The sequence below is a fragment of the Vulpes vulpes genome, unplaced genomic scaffold, assembly GCF_048418805.1.
Source record: "Vulpes vulpes isolate BD-2025 unplaced genomic scaffold, VulVul3 u000000674, whole genome shotgun sequence".
NCBI lineage: Eukaryota > Metazoa > Chordata > Mammalia > Carnivora > Canidae > Vulpes > Vulpes vulpes.
In genome coordinates this window covers 336,626-352,439 of record NW_027325812.1, presented here as the reverse complement: position 1 = coordinate 352,439, position 15,814 = coordinate 336,626, and the positions used below count along the sequence as shown (strand labels likewise).

The 15,814-nt window shown below is 47.3% G+C and overlaps 1 protein-coding gene across 9 annotated transcripts; it reads left to right on the top strand.

Annotated features, from left to right (window-relative positions):
* The first annotated feature begins 2,035 nt into the window (after positions 1 to 2,035).
* On the top strand, positions 2,036 to 15,069 carry NACA (nascent polypeptide associated complex subunit alpha). Of its 9 annotated transcripts, none has more exons than XM_026001915.2 (8): positions 2,036 to 2,155; positions 2,875 to 3,037; positions 12,225 to 12,310; positions 12,491 to 12,568; positions 13,489 to 13,635; positions 14,262 to 14,390; positions 14,605 to 14,727; positions 14,944 to 15,069. In XM_026001915.2, the coding sequence occupies exons 2-8, from the start codon at positions 2,968 to 2,970 to the stop codon at positions 14,956 to 14,958; spliced, it is 648 nt and encodes a 215-aa protein (XP_025857700.1). In that variant the 5' UTR covers positions 2,036 to 2,155; positions 2,875 to 2,967; the 3' UTR covers positions 14,959 to 15,069. The 9 variants fall into 9 exon arrangements, with proteins under 9 accessions (XP_025857700.1, XP_025857697.1, XP_072602322.1 ...); XM_072746221.1 differs by having other exon boundaries at positions 2,074 to 2,155; positions 2,966 to 3,037; XM_072746220.1 differs by having other exon boundaries at positions 2,144 to 2,744.
* The last annotated feature ends 745 nt before the right edge of the window (positions 15,070 to 15,814 follow it).

Genomic DNA, 15,814 nt, shown 5'->3' with positions numbered 1-15,814 from the left:
CTGGTATTATGCTTCAACAAGAGATGTTTCAAGCTTCCAAAATGTCTACCATTTAAAGTCTTTTAATGCTTTAATATTAAAGTTCTTGGATAAAGCTGAACATATTGTACTCATGTTAAAGAATAAATGTTTTTACACTGTATGCTAACTGGAATTTAAATAAAAATTAAAGGGGCGCCTGGGTGAGTCGGTTAAGCGTCTCCCTTCAGCTCACGTCATGATACTGGTGTTCCAAGTCCCAGGACTGAGCCCCACATCAGGCTCTGCTCAAAGAGCCTGCTTCTCCCTCTCCCTCTGCCCCTCCCCACTCATTTTACTGGGTGTTATATGTCAGCAAATTGAATTTAAAAAATTTTTTAAAACCTAAAGAATTTTTAAAAAATAAAGTCCTTTTTTTCTAAATAAATAAATGTGGTTCTTGAAGACAGCAGAAATATGCTCAAAAACTATACTGACTTCCCTATTCTCTGATTTTTACCAACTCCTACATATATGAGAATTGTAGAAACAAAGGGCACAAAACTGTCTTCCATCCCAAACTTGACAATTTATTTAAAAATCCAAAGAAAGAAAATACATCCTTCCTTAGTCATTCACAACAGAAGGGTCAGTGGGCTTGATTGGAAAGGAAAGGAAATGGTCAAAATATTTACTCGTCTAAGGAGATAAGCTATTGCTGGCCCTTTCTTTTGAAGGTAAATGGACTGTGCTGACAAATCTTCCAGATCACATGTTTACTCATAGAAAGTAATACAAGCACTTTTTAAGTAATGTACATATATTACCTAGTCTTCCTAACAATCTTATGAAGTAGTTACTATAGCCCCATTTTATAAATGAGGAAACTGAGGCACAAATGGGTTAAATGGCGAACGGTCACTATGAGGTGACTAAGCTGTGATTCAGACAAGGAGTACGGCTACAGAGTTCATGTTTTATATATATGTCTTTTAAGTTTATTTAAGCAATCTCTACACCCCGCGTAGGGCTTAAACTCATGACCCTGAGATCAAGAGTCCTGTGTGCTCACAACTGAGCCGGCCAGGCACCCCTCCAGAGTTCAGCTCTTATCACTCCGCGGTACTGCCTCCCCTACCTGAAAAGTTTCAGAATTTCTCATTCCCGGTAAACTCCACTATTTAACTGAATTCTAATTTATACTCACTTCACGTAGTTTCCTCACTTCACGTAGTTTCCAAAGCATAGTCGCTGCTTCCCTTAAAAGGCAGCCACAACGCGAACAGCGCAGGCTGGTTTCGGTAAGGTACTTGCGCCATGGCCTTTCACTAACACAAACACTGAAATTACACCCTACCGTCCAGACTCTTACCGTGTAAAGCATGATTTTTTCTTATTTTAAAGATTTTATTTATTCTTGAGAGACACAGGCAGAGGGAGAAGCAGGCTCCATGCGGGGAGCCCGATGCGGGCCTCAGTCTCCAGGATCAGGCCCTGAGCTGAAGGCGGCGCTAAACCGCTGAGCCACCGGGCTGCCCCTAAAGCATGACTTCTTAACGTGAGGGCTGGGACTACTAGAATGAATAGTATCTGTTTACCTAAAAGGAGGCCAGAAAAAAGAAAAAGAAAAAAAAAATTGTATCGCTCTTCCGAGGAGTGCAATCGACTAGCTTCGGCACCGGTCTAAACCGTGTACTCCAAAAGTAAAATAGCGGAGGATTAACCTAAGTCACCGCTGCCTTGCAATAATGTGACCACGATCCGTGGAACCCGGTATTATTTAGTGTCTCCTATTTCCCTGCATTCGTTGAAAAGGGGAAATGAAAAGTCACTGTATGTAGTACCGCCGCGCGGCTTCAGTGCCGAGCGCGCAGAGGCGGCTCCGTCGTCAGCTTCCCTTCGGGTGTCAAACATGCCTGGACGCGGCGGACGGGAAGGGCCGCAGAGCTCGGAACGGCGGGTCCCGCCAGGCCGGCGCGCCGCGTTCCCAGTTCCTACCCTTATTTAGACCTCGTCCCACCTCCACCCGCGAACACTCGGACGGGTCACCCGTTACCGGAAGTGACTGCGGCCGCTCCTGACCCGGAATCGCATTGTGGCCCCGCCCCCTCCGCCAGGCTTCCTCCTGCAACAGGCGTGGGTCACGCTCTCGCTCGCTCTCTTTCCGCCGCCATCTTGGTTCCGCGTTCCGCGCACAGTAAGTCCTGTCTTCGCCGCTACTCTCTATCCGCAGCCATCCGCCTTTCTTGCGGACTAAGCCGGCCCGCGGCCTGAGAGCTAAGGGCAGCCGGAGGCTTTGCAGGATGACTGGGTCCCCGCTCGGCCCAGGGAAGTGTGGCCTTGGGGCCTCCGGACAAAATGGGGTCTGCGGTTGACGTCCTGGCAAAAGCAGGGCAGGGGGCCCGCGCGCCGGACCCGCAGGCCGAGGCCGGGGAGAGGAGAGCCGCTCCGGTGTTGAGGGCGGAAACGGAGCGCGTCTGCGGCTGGGGCCGGCCTCACGAGACCTAAAGGAGGTTAAGGGGGTCACAGCCTGGGAACAGCCCCCCCGCGCACACGCACACGCCGTTAATTGTGGCAAGCGAGTGCGGGGACCTAAGGCGTGCGATGTCGGCCACCGGGCGTCCCGGCGGCGTGAGCGGCGGAGGGGAGGTGCTGCAGGGCAGCGTCCGAGGAGCCTCTGCTCGGCCCGAGAACGCGGTGGCGGCTGTCGCCTTTGTGGGATGTGGAGTGCGGTGTGAAAGGAATTCCCGGGCGCCAGCAGGCCGTGCCCTGCGGAGTGAAGAGAGGTAGAGGAAGGTGATCCGCTGGATCCGGGATCGGAGGCTCGCGGCTTCTTGTTTACGTATTCCTGGCTGCTGTGGGGAAGATTGTCCCCAAACACCCTGATGGTTTTGTTTGTTTGTTTTTTCTTAACAGCCCTTCGCAGAGTTTTTAAAGGATATTTGACTCTGGGTTGGGTAGCAGAACGGATCCCAGTCAATTCAGGCCTCCTTTTTATTCCCTTCAGAAATGCCTGGTGAAGCCACAGAAACCGTCCCTGCTACAGAGCAGGAGTTGCCACAGCCCCAGGCTGAGACAGGTAGGTCCCCCCCCTTACTGTGCATTAAAATGTACGATTGACCCTAAGAGCATTCGGTGGTTGTAAAACGAGGTCTTTGAGGGTTAACTCCTTGACGATGGCTGTACCTTTACCAGGGAGGAGAATCATGGTATTAACTGCTGTCCTGGAGGGACTTAATTAGGGAATGGAATATAAACCGTATTTTTAAGATCCAGGAGCATTAAAAGCTCCCTGGCCTGCTTTGTAGTGTATGGCAACTGCCTCACAGACTGTTCTGCGGAACCAACCCTCAACCCACAGAGAAAAACCGAGTGGGGAAGGGGCTTGGTGATTCTTACCTATTGGAACTGGATGACACACTTGCAGGCCAAGGAGACCTGAGCTTTTGTGAAGTTCCAGCCAGCAAGTTGCATCAAGGTTTTAGATGGCAGAGTTTGGCACTGTGCCTTCATCACATGTCTGGGTGAGATGTGTGTGCTGGTGGTAAATGTGCCCCGCTGGGCCCCCCGCCCTCCTAGGTTGGTTAACTCACTTTATGGGTTGGTGCTAAGATGTTTCTAGTGTGCTGGAATAGTGCCTGCATCAACAGCTTGCCTGGAACCCAAAATTGAAATAAGGCTTTTCCTTTGACTGCTCTTCAGCTTTGAAATTGATGGATATAAACGTAGTGTAAAGGCAAGTCTTGAATTCTGGTTAAAATACTTATCTAGAAAACTTGAGAGGTATTGAAAAATATTTAATGATATTCTTGCTGCGTCAGTTGTGTTGAAATAAAGAAATCTTCAGGCTGTAACTTCCATGCTCATTTTTTCTTAATACAAAATTTTTTTTAAACTTCACCTGTCACTTAAGGGCAATTTCTTTCTTCTGGAATTAAAATAGAGTTGTTTATAGTTGAAAGCATTGAGGTTCTCTCTCCCCACCTGTCTGATTTTAGCAGCTGAAGGGATTAATACAGCTGCTAGAAAAGAAAGGGAGGGGGCCTCTAAGCTAGTGAACAAGCTATATGACATCCTTGAAGTTCAAGGGACTTAACAGAATGAGAAAATAAAGGACTGGTCTCTAAAGACCCTGTAATTCAGTGCTAACCAGAGCCTTATTGAACAATTTGGTTTTACAAATGTGGAGACTGAAATTCAGATGAATGTAGAATAATCTGAATTATTATAGAATAATCTGAAAACAAATGCCATTTGCTTTTGAAGTCATTCTTAGTGCTGTTAAGTTTGTTTCTGAATAGTTTGAGCTTGCACAATAGGTTTTGTAATACTAAGGGAGTGCCAGTGGTAAAACATTGAATTTTTTCTATAATTACAACAAATGTGAAAACTAGCCCCAGGAATTGGTTATGGTGTCTAAAGCAAGAAAATTGGGCCTTATCCTATTTTGAACTCTAGTCAGAAGAAACATTCTAAGTTTCAAATTGTGATTAATATGTTTGGAGGCATTTGCACCCTAATCCTAAAACTTTGACCTACCTACTCTCCGGGAAAAACTGATTGGGCCACTTGTCTTTTCTCTAACAATTTCAGGATTACTGGTTGAATAAATTGTGAATTTTTATCATTCAGAAAATCTTTTGCTGAGCTTTACTGTAGTGCAGAACATTGGTCTATTTTGGCAGGATGACATACTTATCCAGATTAAGGGGTGGAGAGCCAATATATTCTCCACTCCAATTCCCTACTTCCAAAATAGAACCACAGTCTGGTTTAACAAGTTGGGCTACGGTTTCATAATAGAGTCCCTACCCTTGTGACTAAACTCTCACCCTGGCAGTCTGATTCATCTTAAATTGATGTCTGAAGAGCTCACTATATCTAGGAGAGTGTGTAGGTAGAGATTATGAAGTACATCCCATTTTTGGTTGAGTTGGGTTTTTTTTTGTTTGCTTGCTTTTGTTTTAGGGGAGTAGGTAAACAGGCACAGGGTGGCAAAGTGACTTAGTATTTAATAGTTCATATAGAATTGTACGTCGACACCACCTTCCTAAAACTTTATTCTACGAGTCAGATTTTTTTAAAAGCCTGAGCATATAAAGACTTAGGTTTGTTTGTTGTTTCATTCATGTCCAACTCCCATCATCACAGTCCCTACTTTCCTTATTCCAGTTTTCAATATGTGGTTTCAGTTTGTCATCCTTGACAGAGCAGCTATCCTAGTGGTATTCTATGGCCTGAAGAGAGACTTTGGGTTTGTTCAAGGAGGGAAGGGAGGGCACATCTGACAAAGGGTGGAAAGCATGGTATTCCCAACCCACTCCTAGGCCTGGTGCTCCCAGTTTAGAGACTAATAGGCTGCTTAGACTGTTATCTCCACCTTAAAATAGTTTGCTTCTTTTTGGTAGAACTTGGGAAATGTGGGAGATGGAGAGAGGGATGTATTCTTATTCAACCATTGAAGTATGTTTGGGGAGGTTGCTGTTGCCTGTCACCTTTGTCTAATCCTGTGTGGTGACTTTCATTCTCAGATTAAAAAGTCCGTGTTTCCTATGAGGCATGTTGTACCAAGTTGGGCTGCATAACTCACCTTTGTTTTTTTCCTTCCCTTTTTTATCCCCCTTTTTGCTTTTCTCCTCCAGCTGTGCTTCCTGTGTCTTCAGCCTTGAGTGTCACTGCTGCCTTAGGGCAGTCTGAATCTACCCTTCCCCCTCCTTGTTCCCTGGCCCCCCAGCAATGCCCTCTGGCAACCCCTAACCAGCCTTCCCCATTCCCTTCTCCCTCTGGTGTTGTCTCAACCCCTTTGGAAGCTCCTTTTCCCCAGTCATCCTCTGGGACAGCCCTGCCTTTGGGAGTTGCCCATTCCCCCACTGACACCCCAGCTTTCCTACCCAACCTAAGAGGGCCTCCCATCTCCCCAGCTGCCTTAGCTCTGGCCTCTCCCATGATAACTCCGACAATGAAAGGTGCCCATTCCTCTTCAGCTCCCTTGGCGCTGGTGGCCTTGGCTCCCCACTCAGTTCAAAAGAGTTCTGCATATCCACTTAACCCTCTTAGTTCTCCTCCTTTGATTGCTGTGGCTGAGTCTGGGTCAGTGACATCTCTGTCCCCTCCCATTGCTTTCTTAGATCCAAAGACCTGTCCTATTCAAGCTCCCTTGCAAGTAGACCCTAATCCAAAAGGCACCCCCATCCCTCCAGGTATAGTCAGTACTGTACCTTCCCGTCTTGGAACTCCCTTGGCCTCTGTTCAGTCTGGAGTAGCCTCATGTCCTCAGATGCCACCCATCACTCTTCCTCAGTTCAAAGACATCCCTGTTTCCTCAGCTCTGACTTCTCCGCAAAACCCTGAAAGCCTCAGCCTAAAGGGACCCCTTAGTTCACCTGCTGTGTTATCTCTTTCAACTCAGTCTCTATCTGTGGCTCCTAGTATCCCTCCAGTTTCCCTCACTTCTCCAGGCTCTCATCTTACACCTTTACATCAGAGTTCTCTTGGTTCTCCTCTTCAGACCTTAGGTCAAACAGGCCCTAATGTTTTGTCAAATCCTAAAGTGGATGCCATTTCTGCAGATCATTCTCCCATAGGGGCCTCTTATCCTTCTCAGAGATCTGTAATTCCACCCCTGCCTTCTAGAAATGAGGTGGCTCCTGCTGCTATGGCTACTTTTCCAGTGGGGGCTTTAGCTTCCCCTCTGGCTCTTTCTGTTGACAAAGATCCCTCTGCCATCATTGACACAGCCTCCTTTACTGGCTCAAGTGTAGATACCTCTTCTCCATTATCTCCTACAGGCTCTGTCATTCTCAAAGGCTCTCCTAATGTCACTCATCCTCAGCCTTTGGTGACCCAAATTCCTCCTACAGGGAGTCCAAGCTTGAAAGAAACTTCTGTTTGTTCTGTTGCAACCCCCCCATTTGTTATGACTAACCCCTCTAAAATTTCTGCAGCACCTACTACCTTTGAAGTAACTACTTGTGTGTCTTCTCCAACTTCATCAGGTCCCATAAGTAATAAGGACTCAGCTTCCCATGCTGCCTTGGTTATGGCTCCTATGGCTCCCAAAGAACTTTCTATTCCTCAAGTGACCCCTCTGGGAATACCAGTCTCTCCTCTGTTAGCCCCTGAGAACCCCGAAAGTCTCCCTGCATCAGCCTTGGTAAAGTTACCAACACAAAAAGATCTCCAAACTGTACCTCTCTCTGCTGTTGGAACCCCTGCTTCACCAGCCCAGGCAGGACTTCCTACCAAGAAAGACTCTACTCTAATACCACTGGCCCTGGCAGCCCCTAAAAATCCCCCCGCTCCCCAAAGTATATCATCATCTCTGGAGAGAACTCTTTCTCCTGAAGCCACCTTAGCAAAGAGAAGCCTTGTAGAGCCTCTCTGTGTAGTTACACAAGCCAGTACTGCTCCCTCTCCTCTGGATGTTAATTCTCCAACCTCTATAATCAAGACAGATCCTTGTTCAAGCCCAGACTCCTCTAGTCTGCTTCTCAAAAGTTCTCTCACTACCCCAGCCGTAGCTACGTTTCCTTTGGAACATGATGCCGCTGTTGGGGTGGTCCCTACAATTACCAAAGATGCCTCCACTCCTACCGCTAAAGCCAGCCCTAATCTAGGAGATGTCTCTTTAGCTCATAAAAGCCATCCAGATAAGAAGGGTAGTTCCACTCTTTCTGTTTTACCTTTGGTTCCTCCAGCCTCGGAAAGTTGCCCTGTGGCTTCAGCTATGACTTTATCCTCCCAGAATGTTTCTGCTTTTCCAGCTGCCGTGGCACTAGCCCCTGAAATTCCCAAGTCTGAGCCCTTTCCCTCTCTTCCTCATGGTACAAAGAAAGTTCATGGTATTTCTCATACCTCAGCATTGGCACCTGTGGCTTCCTCTCCTGAAAGGCACCCAACTAAGGACCCTGGTCTTTCTGTTAATGCATCTTCTCAAGGAACTTACTTAGGTGACTCCTCATCTCCTTTAGGGGCTAAGGTGTCTCCTCAAACTAAAAGACGTCCAACCAAGAAGGGTTCAGCTCCTACTACCTTAACTCTTTCTCCTTCTCTTTCTAAAAGTATTCCTGCTATCCCTGATATTCCTGCTGGAAATCACTCATCACCCCCTGTTTCTCCGGTTGAAGCTTCCTTTCTTCCACAGGCCAGTCTTTCCCTTCAAGCCCCTAAAGGGTCACTGGCCAAGAAGCATTCACCCACTCCATCCCCTAGAGAGACCTCAGATACCCCATCTCCCAAAGAGGCCTCCATTCCTCCAGCTGTGGTTCCTTCCTCCCCCAAAGGAGCCCCAGCAACCTCAGCCCCCAAAAAGGCCCAAGCGGCTCCAGCCCCCAAAAGAGGCCCGGCTACTTCATCTCCCAAAGGGACCCCTACTGCCCCAGCAGTGACTCCTCCCTCCCCCAAAGAGTCCCAAGCAACTCTAGCCCTCAGACAAGCCACAACTCCATCTCCCAAAGGGGGGCCAGCAAGCCCATCCCCTAAAGAGACCTCCACTCCCTCAGCTGTGGTTCCTTCTTCCGCCAAAGAGTCTCAAGCAACTCTAGTCCCCAAAAGAACCCCAGCTAACCCACCTCCCAAAGGGACCTCCACTGCCTCAGCTGTGGCTCCTTCCTCCCCCAAAAAGTCTCCAGATACCCAGTCTCCCAGAGGGGCCCCCACTGCCCTAGCTGTGGCTCCGCCTTCCCCCAAAGGTGGTCTAGCAACCCCATCTCCAAAAGAGACCTCCACTCCCTCGATTGTGGCTCCTTCCTCACCCAAAGACTCTCAAGCAACTCCAGCCCCAAAAAGAACCCCAGCTAACCCACCTCCCAAAGGGACCTCCACTCCCTCAATTGTGGCTCCTTCCTCCCCCAAAGAGTCTCCAGCAACTCCAGCCCCAAAAAGAACCCCAGCTACTCCACCTCCCAAAGAGGCCCCCACTGCCCCAGCTGTGGGTCCTCCTTCCCCCAAAGGAGGCCCAGCAACCCCATCCCCTAAAGAGACCTCTGCTCCCTCAAGTGTGGCTCCTTCCTCCCCCCAAAAGTCTCCAGCTACCCATCCTCCCAGTGGGGCCACCACGCCTCAAGCTGTACCTCCTTCCTCCCCCAAAGAGTCTCAAGCAACTCCAGCCTCCAAAAAGACCCCAGCTACCCCACCTCCCAAAGGGGGCCCAGCAACTCCATCCCTTAAAGAGATTTCCACTCCCCCAGCTATGACTCCTTCCTCCCCAAAAAAATCCCCAACTACCCAGTCTCCCAAAGAGGCTCCCACCCCCCAAACTGTGGCTCCTCCCTCCTCCAAAGAGTCCCAGACAATTCCAGACCCCCAAAGAGCCCCAGCTACTCCACCTCCCAAAGGGGGCCCAGCAGCCCCATCCCCTAAAGAGACCTCTACTTCCCAAGCTATGGCTCCTTCCTCTCCCAAAGAGTCCCAAGCAACTCCAGCCCCCAAAAGAACACCAGCAGCTCCATCTCCCAAAGGGAGCCAAGCAACCTCATCCCCTAAAGAGACCACCATTCCTCCAGCTGTAGCTCCTCCCTCCCCCAAAGAGTCTCAGGCAACTCCAGCCTCCAAAAAAGCCCCAGTTACTCCACCTCCCAAAGGGGCCCCCACTGCCCCAGCTGTGGCTCCTCCTTCTCCCAAAGGAGACTCGGCAGCTCCATCCCCTAAAGAGACATCCATCCCTTCATCAGTAGCTCCTTCCTCCCCCAAAGAGTCTCCAGCTAACCAACCTCCCAAAGGGGCCCCCATTCCCCCAGCAATGACTCCTTCAAAAAAAGCCCCAGCTACTCCACCTCCCAAAGGGGCCCCCACTGCCCTAGCTGTGGCTCCTCCTTCTCCCAAAGGGGGCTCGGCAGCTCCATCCCCTAAAGAGACATCCATCCCTTCATCAGTAGCTCCTTCCTCCCCCAAAGAGTCTCCAGCTAACCAACCTCCCAAAGGGGCCCCCATTCCCCCAGCAATGACTCCTTCAAAAAAAGCCCCAGCTACTCCACCTCCCAAAGGGGCCCCCACTGCCCCAGCTGTGGCTCCTCCTTCTCCCAAAGGGGGCTCGGCAGCCTCATCCCCTAAAGAGACATCCACCCCTTCATCAGTAGCTCCTTCCTCCCCCAAAGAGTCTCCAGCTAACCAACCTCCCAAAGGGGCCCCCATTCCCCCAGCATTGACTCCTTCAAAAAAAGCCCCAGCTACTCCACCTCCCAAAGGGGTTCCCCCTCCCTCAACTGTGGCTCTTTCCTCCCACAAAGAGTCTCTGGCAACTCCAGCCCCCAAAGGGGCCCCAGCAACCCCATCTCCCAAGGGGACCTCCGTTCCCCCAGCTGTGACTCCATCCTCTAAAGGAACCCCATCCTCCAAAGGTGCCTCAGCAACTCCATCCCCCAAGAGAGCCCCAGCTACCCCATCCAAAGGTGTCCCCACTTCCTCATCTGAGATTCCTCCCTCACCCAAAGAGGCCCCTACGTCTCTAGTTTCAGTCACATGTCCCTTGGGGTCCGTTGCCCCTCAGGCTTCTAAAGGCCTACCAGTAAAGAAAGGCTCTACAGCTCCCTCTGAGAAAGGTCTCCTGGCCAAGAAGAATTCTGCTTCACCTCCTGTGTGCCCAGATCCCTCGGCTAAGAATGGTACTAAAGGACCCCTTTCTACAGAGACAGTTTCTGCTCAGAAAGTCTCTTCAAAGACTCCCAAAACCCTCCCTCTTTCTCCGTTAAAAAGCAAAGATTCTTTTCATTCCCCAAAAAGCCCTTTGGCTCTTCCTCCTGAGTCTGTGACGTCTCCTCCTCTAGCAACAGTTTCCTCTGAGAAAATCCTTTCCAAAGCTGGATCAGCACCTGTCTCTCCAGCACCCATCCCATCAGTCTCTCTGCCTCTCGCTCCCTCCCCAGTCCCCCCTCTGCTTCCTAAACAGCAATTTCTGCCGTCCTCACCTGGGCTGGTGCTGGAATCACCCTGTAAGCCCTCAGCCCCAGCTGATGAGGATGAGCTGCCGCCTCTGATTCCCCCGGAACCAATCTCGGGGGGAGTGCCTTTCCAGTCGGTCCTCGTCAACATGCCCACCCCCAAACCTGCTGGGATCCCTGCCCCAACCCCCTCTGCCAAGCAGCCTGTTCTGAAGAACAACAAGGGTATTTGCCTTGGTTTGCTGTGTGCATGGTGTGTTGCCCACACCCCTCCTGGGGCTACCCACCAATACTAACCCTAGGATGCGCCGCTTTCTCCAGTATATCTGCTTGTGTTTGGACATAGAACATAGAGTGATAATTTTAAATGCAAAAGCTCTAGGAATGTGTAACAATCTTGGTTTTCATCACCTCAGATAGTCTGTTTTGTATCATCATCTATAATACAGTCCAAGCTAACTACGAATCTGCTATCTTTTCTACCTGAATGATCTGACATTGAAAACCAAGACCTATTAGGACTTTTAATTTGCTCTAATCTCTACCACATAACTAACCTTGTCCCTGGGCCTGGGATTTGCTAAAATGTTGGGAAATATGGAACTACTTGAATTTCTTTTCACATCTTCGATTTAGTAATGACCAGTGCCCAAGGGACTTCCTTTTCAAGACTTTTTTCCTAGCCTGAGAATGGTGCAGGTGTATGCTTTTTTTCTCTCAGTAGTCTTTATTGATGCTTGGCCTTGTGATTGAGGTAAATGTAAAATATGTAAATTATATTTGGAAGAAATGGGAGAGGTCACAGGATAGGCTCTAACAGAGGTAACTGTTAGAATTGTAGGTTGGCAATCATTGAAAATCATCAAGTTATATTGATGAAACCAAATTGCTAGGGTGAGTAGTTTGAAAGTAAAGCTGAATGTGTGTACACAACTGCTTCTGGCCTTCCCCAACCCAATATAAAGGATGAAGGGAAAGTGTCCTCCCTGGTCTACTTCCACAATGTGATCTTACTTATCTGGAGATACCTTGTCTGCTAGAACCTTTGGGGGTGGTTGGGCTGTTGGGTAGAATTTGGAGTTATATAGGTCATTGGTGTTGGCGTGTGCCAAGTGAAGACCTTGAGAGAAAGGAAGCAGTTACAGTTGATAAACTGCTTGGCTGTAACTAGTAATCACCTCTTATTTCTGGGGCTGGGTCTCTAATGGATGTGTACACACTAGTTTGGCTAAGTTGGAGGCTGTCAGGCTGGCTTCACACAAGTCAGTTGGTTTACATTTAACTTTGTGAGGTCTAGCATAAGCCAGTGATCTCTAATCCAGGGGCTGTGGTGAGGTGCCTCCTCCTTATAATCCATTATAAAATAATAAAAGTTATTTGTCATCTCAGGGTCTGGAACAGAATCTGACAGTGATGAATCAGTACCAGAGCTTGAGGAACAGGATTCCACACAAGCAACCACACAACAAGCTCAGGTGGGGGTATTCTCTTACTTGCTGGTCAAAGTACTTGAGTCAAGGAAGCATTGGAAAACGAGGGTTGAGAGCTGACTTAAATATTAGGAAATGTGAACCTTAATAAACGGAAAACCTCATGGGGATTTTGCTATCCAGGCCTTATATTCCAGTTTACTCATAGCTGTTTTATCTTCTTAGCTGGCAGCAGCAGCTGAAATCGATGAAGAACCAGTCAGTAAAGCAAAACAGAGCCGGAGTGAAAAGAAGGCACGAAAGGTAAGATTTTTTAAGTTACAAACAATGATTAAAAGTTCTGATGAAGCAGCTTTAGAGAGGAGGAACCATAGTAGTAAAATCATACTTAAAGTGATAGAAATTACTATGGCAAAAAAAAAAAAAAAAAAAAAAACAGGAGTCCTGAAAACCAATTCAATATTATATAAAGTTAGCCTAGGAAAAGGCTTTGCTTTGGATGTAGTTATTACTATGTTCTTTACTTTCTAAAGCTACTTCTCTTTTTTTTTTCTTTAATATTTTACTTTATTTACTCATTTATGTGAAAGCAAGAGCTCACACACGAGCAGGTGGAGGGGCAGAGGGAGAAGTAGACTCCCCACCAAGCGCAGAGCCTGAAGTGGAGCTTGATCTCATAACCCTGAGATCATGACCTAACCTGAAATCAAGAGTTGGACATGCTGGGATCCCTGGGTGGCGCAGCGGTTTGGCGCCTGCCTTGGGCCCAGGGCGTGATCCTGGAGACCCGGGATCAAATCCCACGTCGGGCTCCCGGTACATGGAGCCTGCTTCTCCCTCTGCCTTTATCTCTGCCTTGTCTCTGCCTCTCTCTCTCTGTATGACTATCATAAATAAATAATAAAAAAAAAAAAGAGTTGGACATGCAACCCTCTGAGCCACCCAGATCCCCCCCCCCCTTTTTTTTTTTTTTTTTTTTTACTTTTTTTTATTTATTTATGATAGTCACACACACAGAGAGAGAGAGGCAGAGACATAGGCAGAGGGAGAAGCAGGCCCCATGCACCGGGAGCCCAACATGGGATTCGATCCCGGGTCTCCAGGATCATGCCCTGGGCCAAAGGCAGGCACCAAACCACTGCGCCACCCAGGGATCCCCCAGATCCCCCTCTGAACCTGCTTCTAGAGAAGTTAAAAATCTGACGTTCTTTTCTATTCCTTAGGCTATGTCCAAACTGGGTCTTCGACAGGTTACAGGGGTTACAAGAGTCACTATCCGGAAATCTAAGAATATCCTGTTTGTCATCACAAAACCAGATGTCTACAAGAGCCCAGCTTCAGATACCTACATAGTTTTTGGGGAAGCCAAGGTAAAGTTTTCTTGGATGTGCTCTAGACCACGGTTTCTCAACCTTAACCCTATTGATACTCCATTGGATAATTCTTTGATGTGGAATTTGGGGTCAGATAATTCTTTATTGTAGAAAAGCTTTCCTGAGTGTTAGAGATGTTTAGCAGCATCCTACCCAGTTGTGATAACCAAAAAAAAAAAAGATCTCAAGACATTGATGTCCCTTGGTGACAAAACCATCTCCTGGTTGTAAACCACTGCTTTAGACCTAAACTGCTTTTTTTTTTTTTAAGAGTTTGTTTGTTTGTTTGTTTGTTTGTTTATGAGAGGCAGAGAGAGCAGAGATGCAGGCAGAGGGAGAAGCAGGCTCCATGCAGGGAGCCCAATGTGGGCCTTGATCCCGAGACGCCAGGATCACACCCTGGGCCGAAGGCAGACACTCAACTGCTGAGCACCCCCCAACCGTCCCTAAACTACTTCTCTTTGTGCAGTGATCTATAATCTTGGTGAGGGCAAGCATTTAAACTTATATAGTAAGTTAACCTGAAATGGTTTTAGAGTGAGAGTTTAGAAAAGATAAAAATGGTGTATTTCATTTACTGCAGACTGATCTATTTGCATAAATCTGTATTTTCTGCACTATAGATTGAGGACTTATCTCAGCAAGCACAACTAGCAGCTGCTGAGAAATTCAAAGTTCAAGGTGAAGCTGTCTCAAACATTCAAGAAAACACGCAGACTCCAACTGTACAAGAGGAGAGTGAAGAAGAAGAGGTATATAGGGAAATCTTTTATACTTTTCATCCTCTCCAGATAGTAGTATGTTTGTATTGATGAGTGGATTCTGTATTGCTTTAGACTATCTAATTCAGTGGAGTTCAATAGTTTCTGAATTATATTATCTAGGTTCAAGAGACTCCTGACTCCAAAGAACTACTGAAATTGTTCTTGGCCTTTAATTTATTGTGTATTTTTTTCCCTCTCTTAGGTTGATGAAACGGGTGTAGAGGTTAAGGACATAGAATTGGTCATGTCACAAGCAAATGTGTCAAGAGCAAAGGCAGTCCGAGCCCTGAAGAACAACAGTAATGATATTGTAAATGCTATTATGGTAAGTGTCCAAACCTTTATTCCTTGAATTCTGCCCCGACCAGTTATGGGTGACTTTATTTTCTCTGTTTAATATTAGCCAGTTAGGAAGCTTCATCAAAAAAAAAAAAAAAAAAAGGAAGCCTCATCCCAAAGCCTATTCTGAGTTACTTCATATTTTAATGGCCTGAATTCTCAATTTGCTTATTACTACTACTAATGATCTCTTTTCTTACAGGAATTAACAATGTAACCATATGAAAACGAGGACTTTTTTTTGGTGTTTCAAAAGAATAACTGCAGCTTGGTTTGAAATTTGTACTGTTTCTATCATTAATAAAGTTATGGCTTCTTGTTGGATGAACTCAGTGGGTGCTTGGTCTCTTCCCCCCTCCCCCCACCCCACCCCCCAAAAAAAACATGAAGGCTCTAGAATGAAAAATCCATAATTACTCTTCAGACCTCAGCTTTAGTTGAAAAGGTTTAAAGCCACATATTCCCCACTTAAAATCTCAGTCCTTTTGACCCTTGTAAGAAGATGCTATATTAGGCTGTTAGGACTGTCTTGTCTTCAGTAAATACAACTTACATGTAAAGTTTCTCCTTTACATTTTCTTTCCCAGGTGTTAATTGTTAGCAAATCCTGATTCTTTTTTTTTTTTTTTTTTTAAGATTTTTTTATTTATTCATTCAAAGAGAGCAAAGAGAGAGGCAGAGACACAGGCAGAGGGAGAAGCAGGCTCCATGCAGGAAGCTCGACATGGGACTCGATCCCGGGTCTCCAGGATCACACCCCAGACTGCAGGCGGCGCTAAACCGCTGCGCCACCGGGGCTGCCTGTGATTCTTCTATATTTGATAATCATCAGCCTCTTTTCTGGCCTACAATCTTTTTTTTTTTTTCTTTTTTCTCTTTTTTCTTTTTTTTTTTTTTAAGATTTTTATTTCTTTATTCATGAGAGACAGAGAGAGGCAGAGACACAGGCAGAGGGAGAAGCAGGCTCCCTGCGGGGAACCTAATGTGGGACTCAATCCCGGAACCCCAGGATCACGACCTAAACCAAAGGCAGATGCTCAACCACTGAGCCACCCAGGCGTCCCTCAACCACT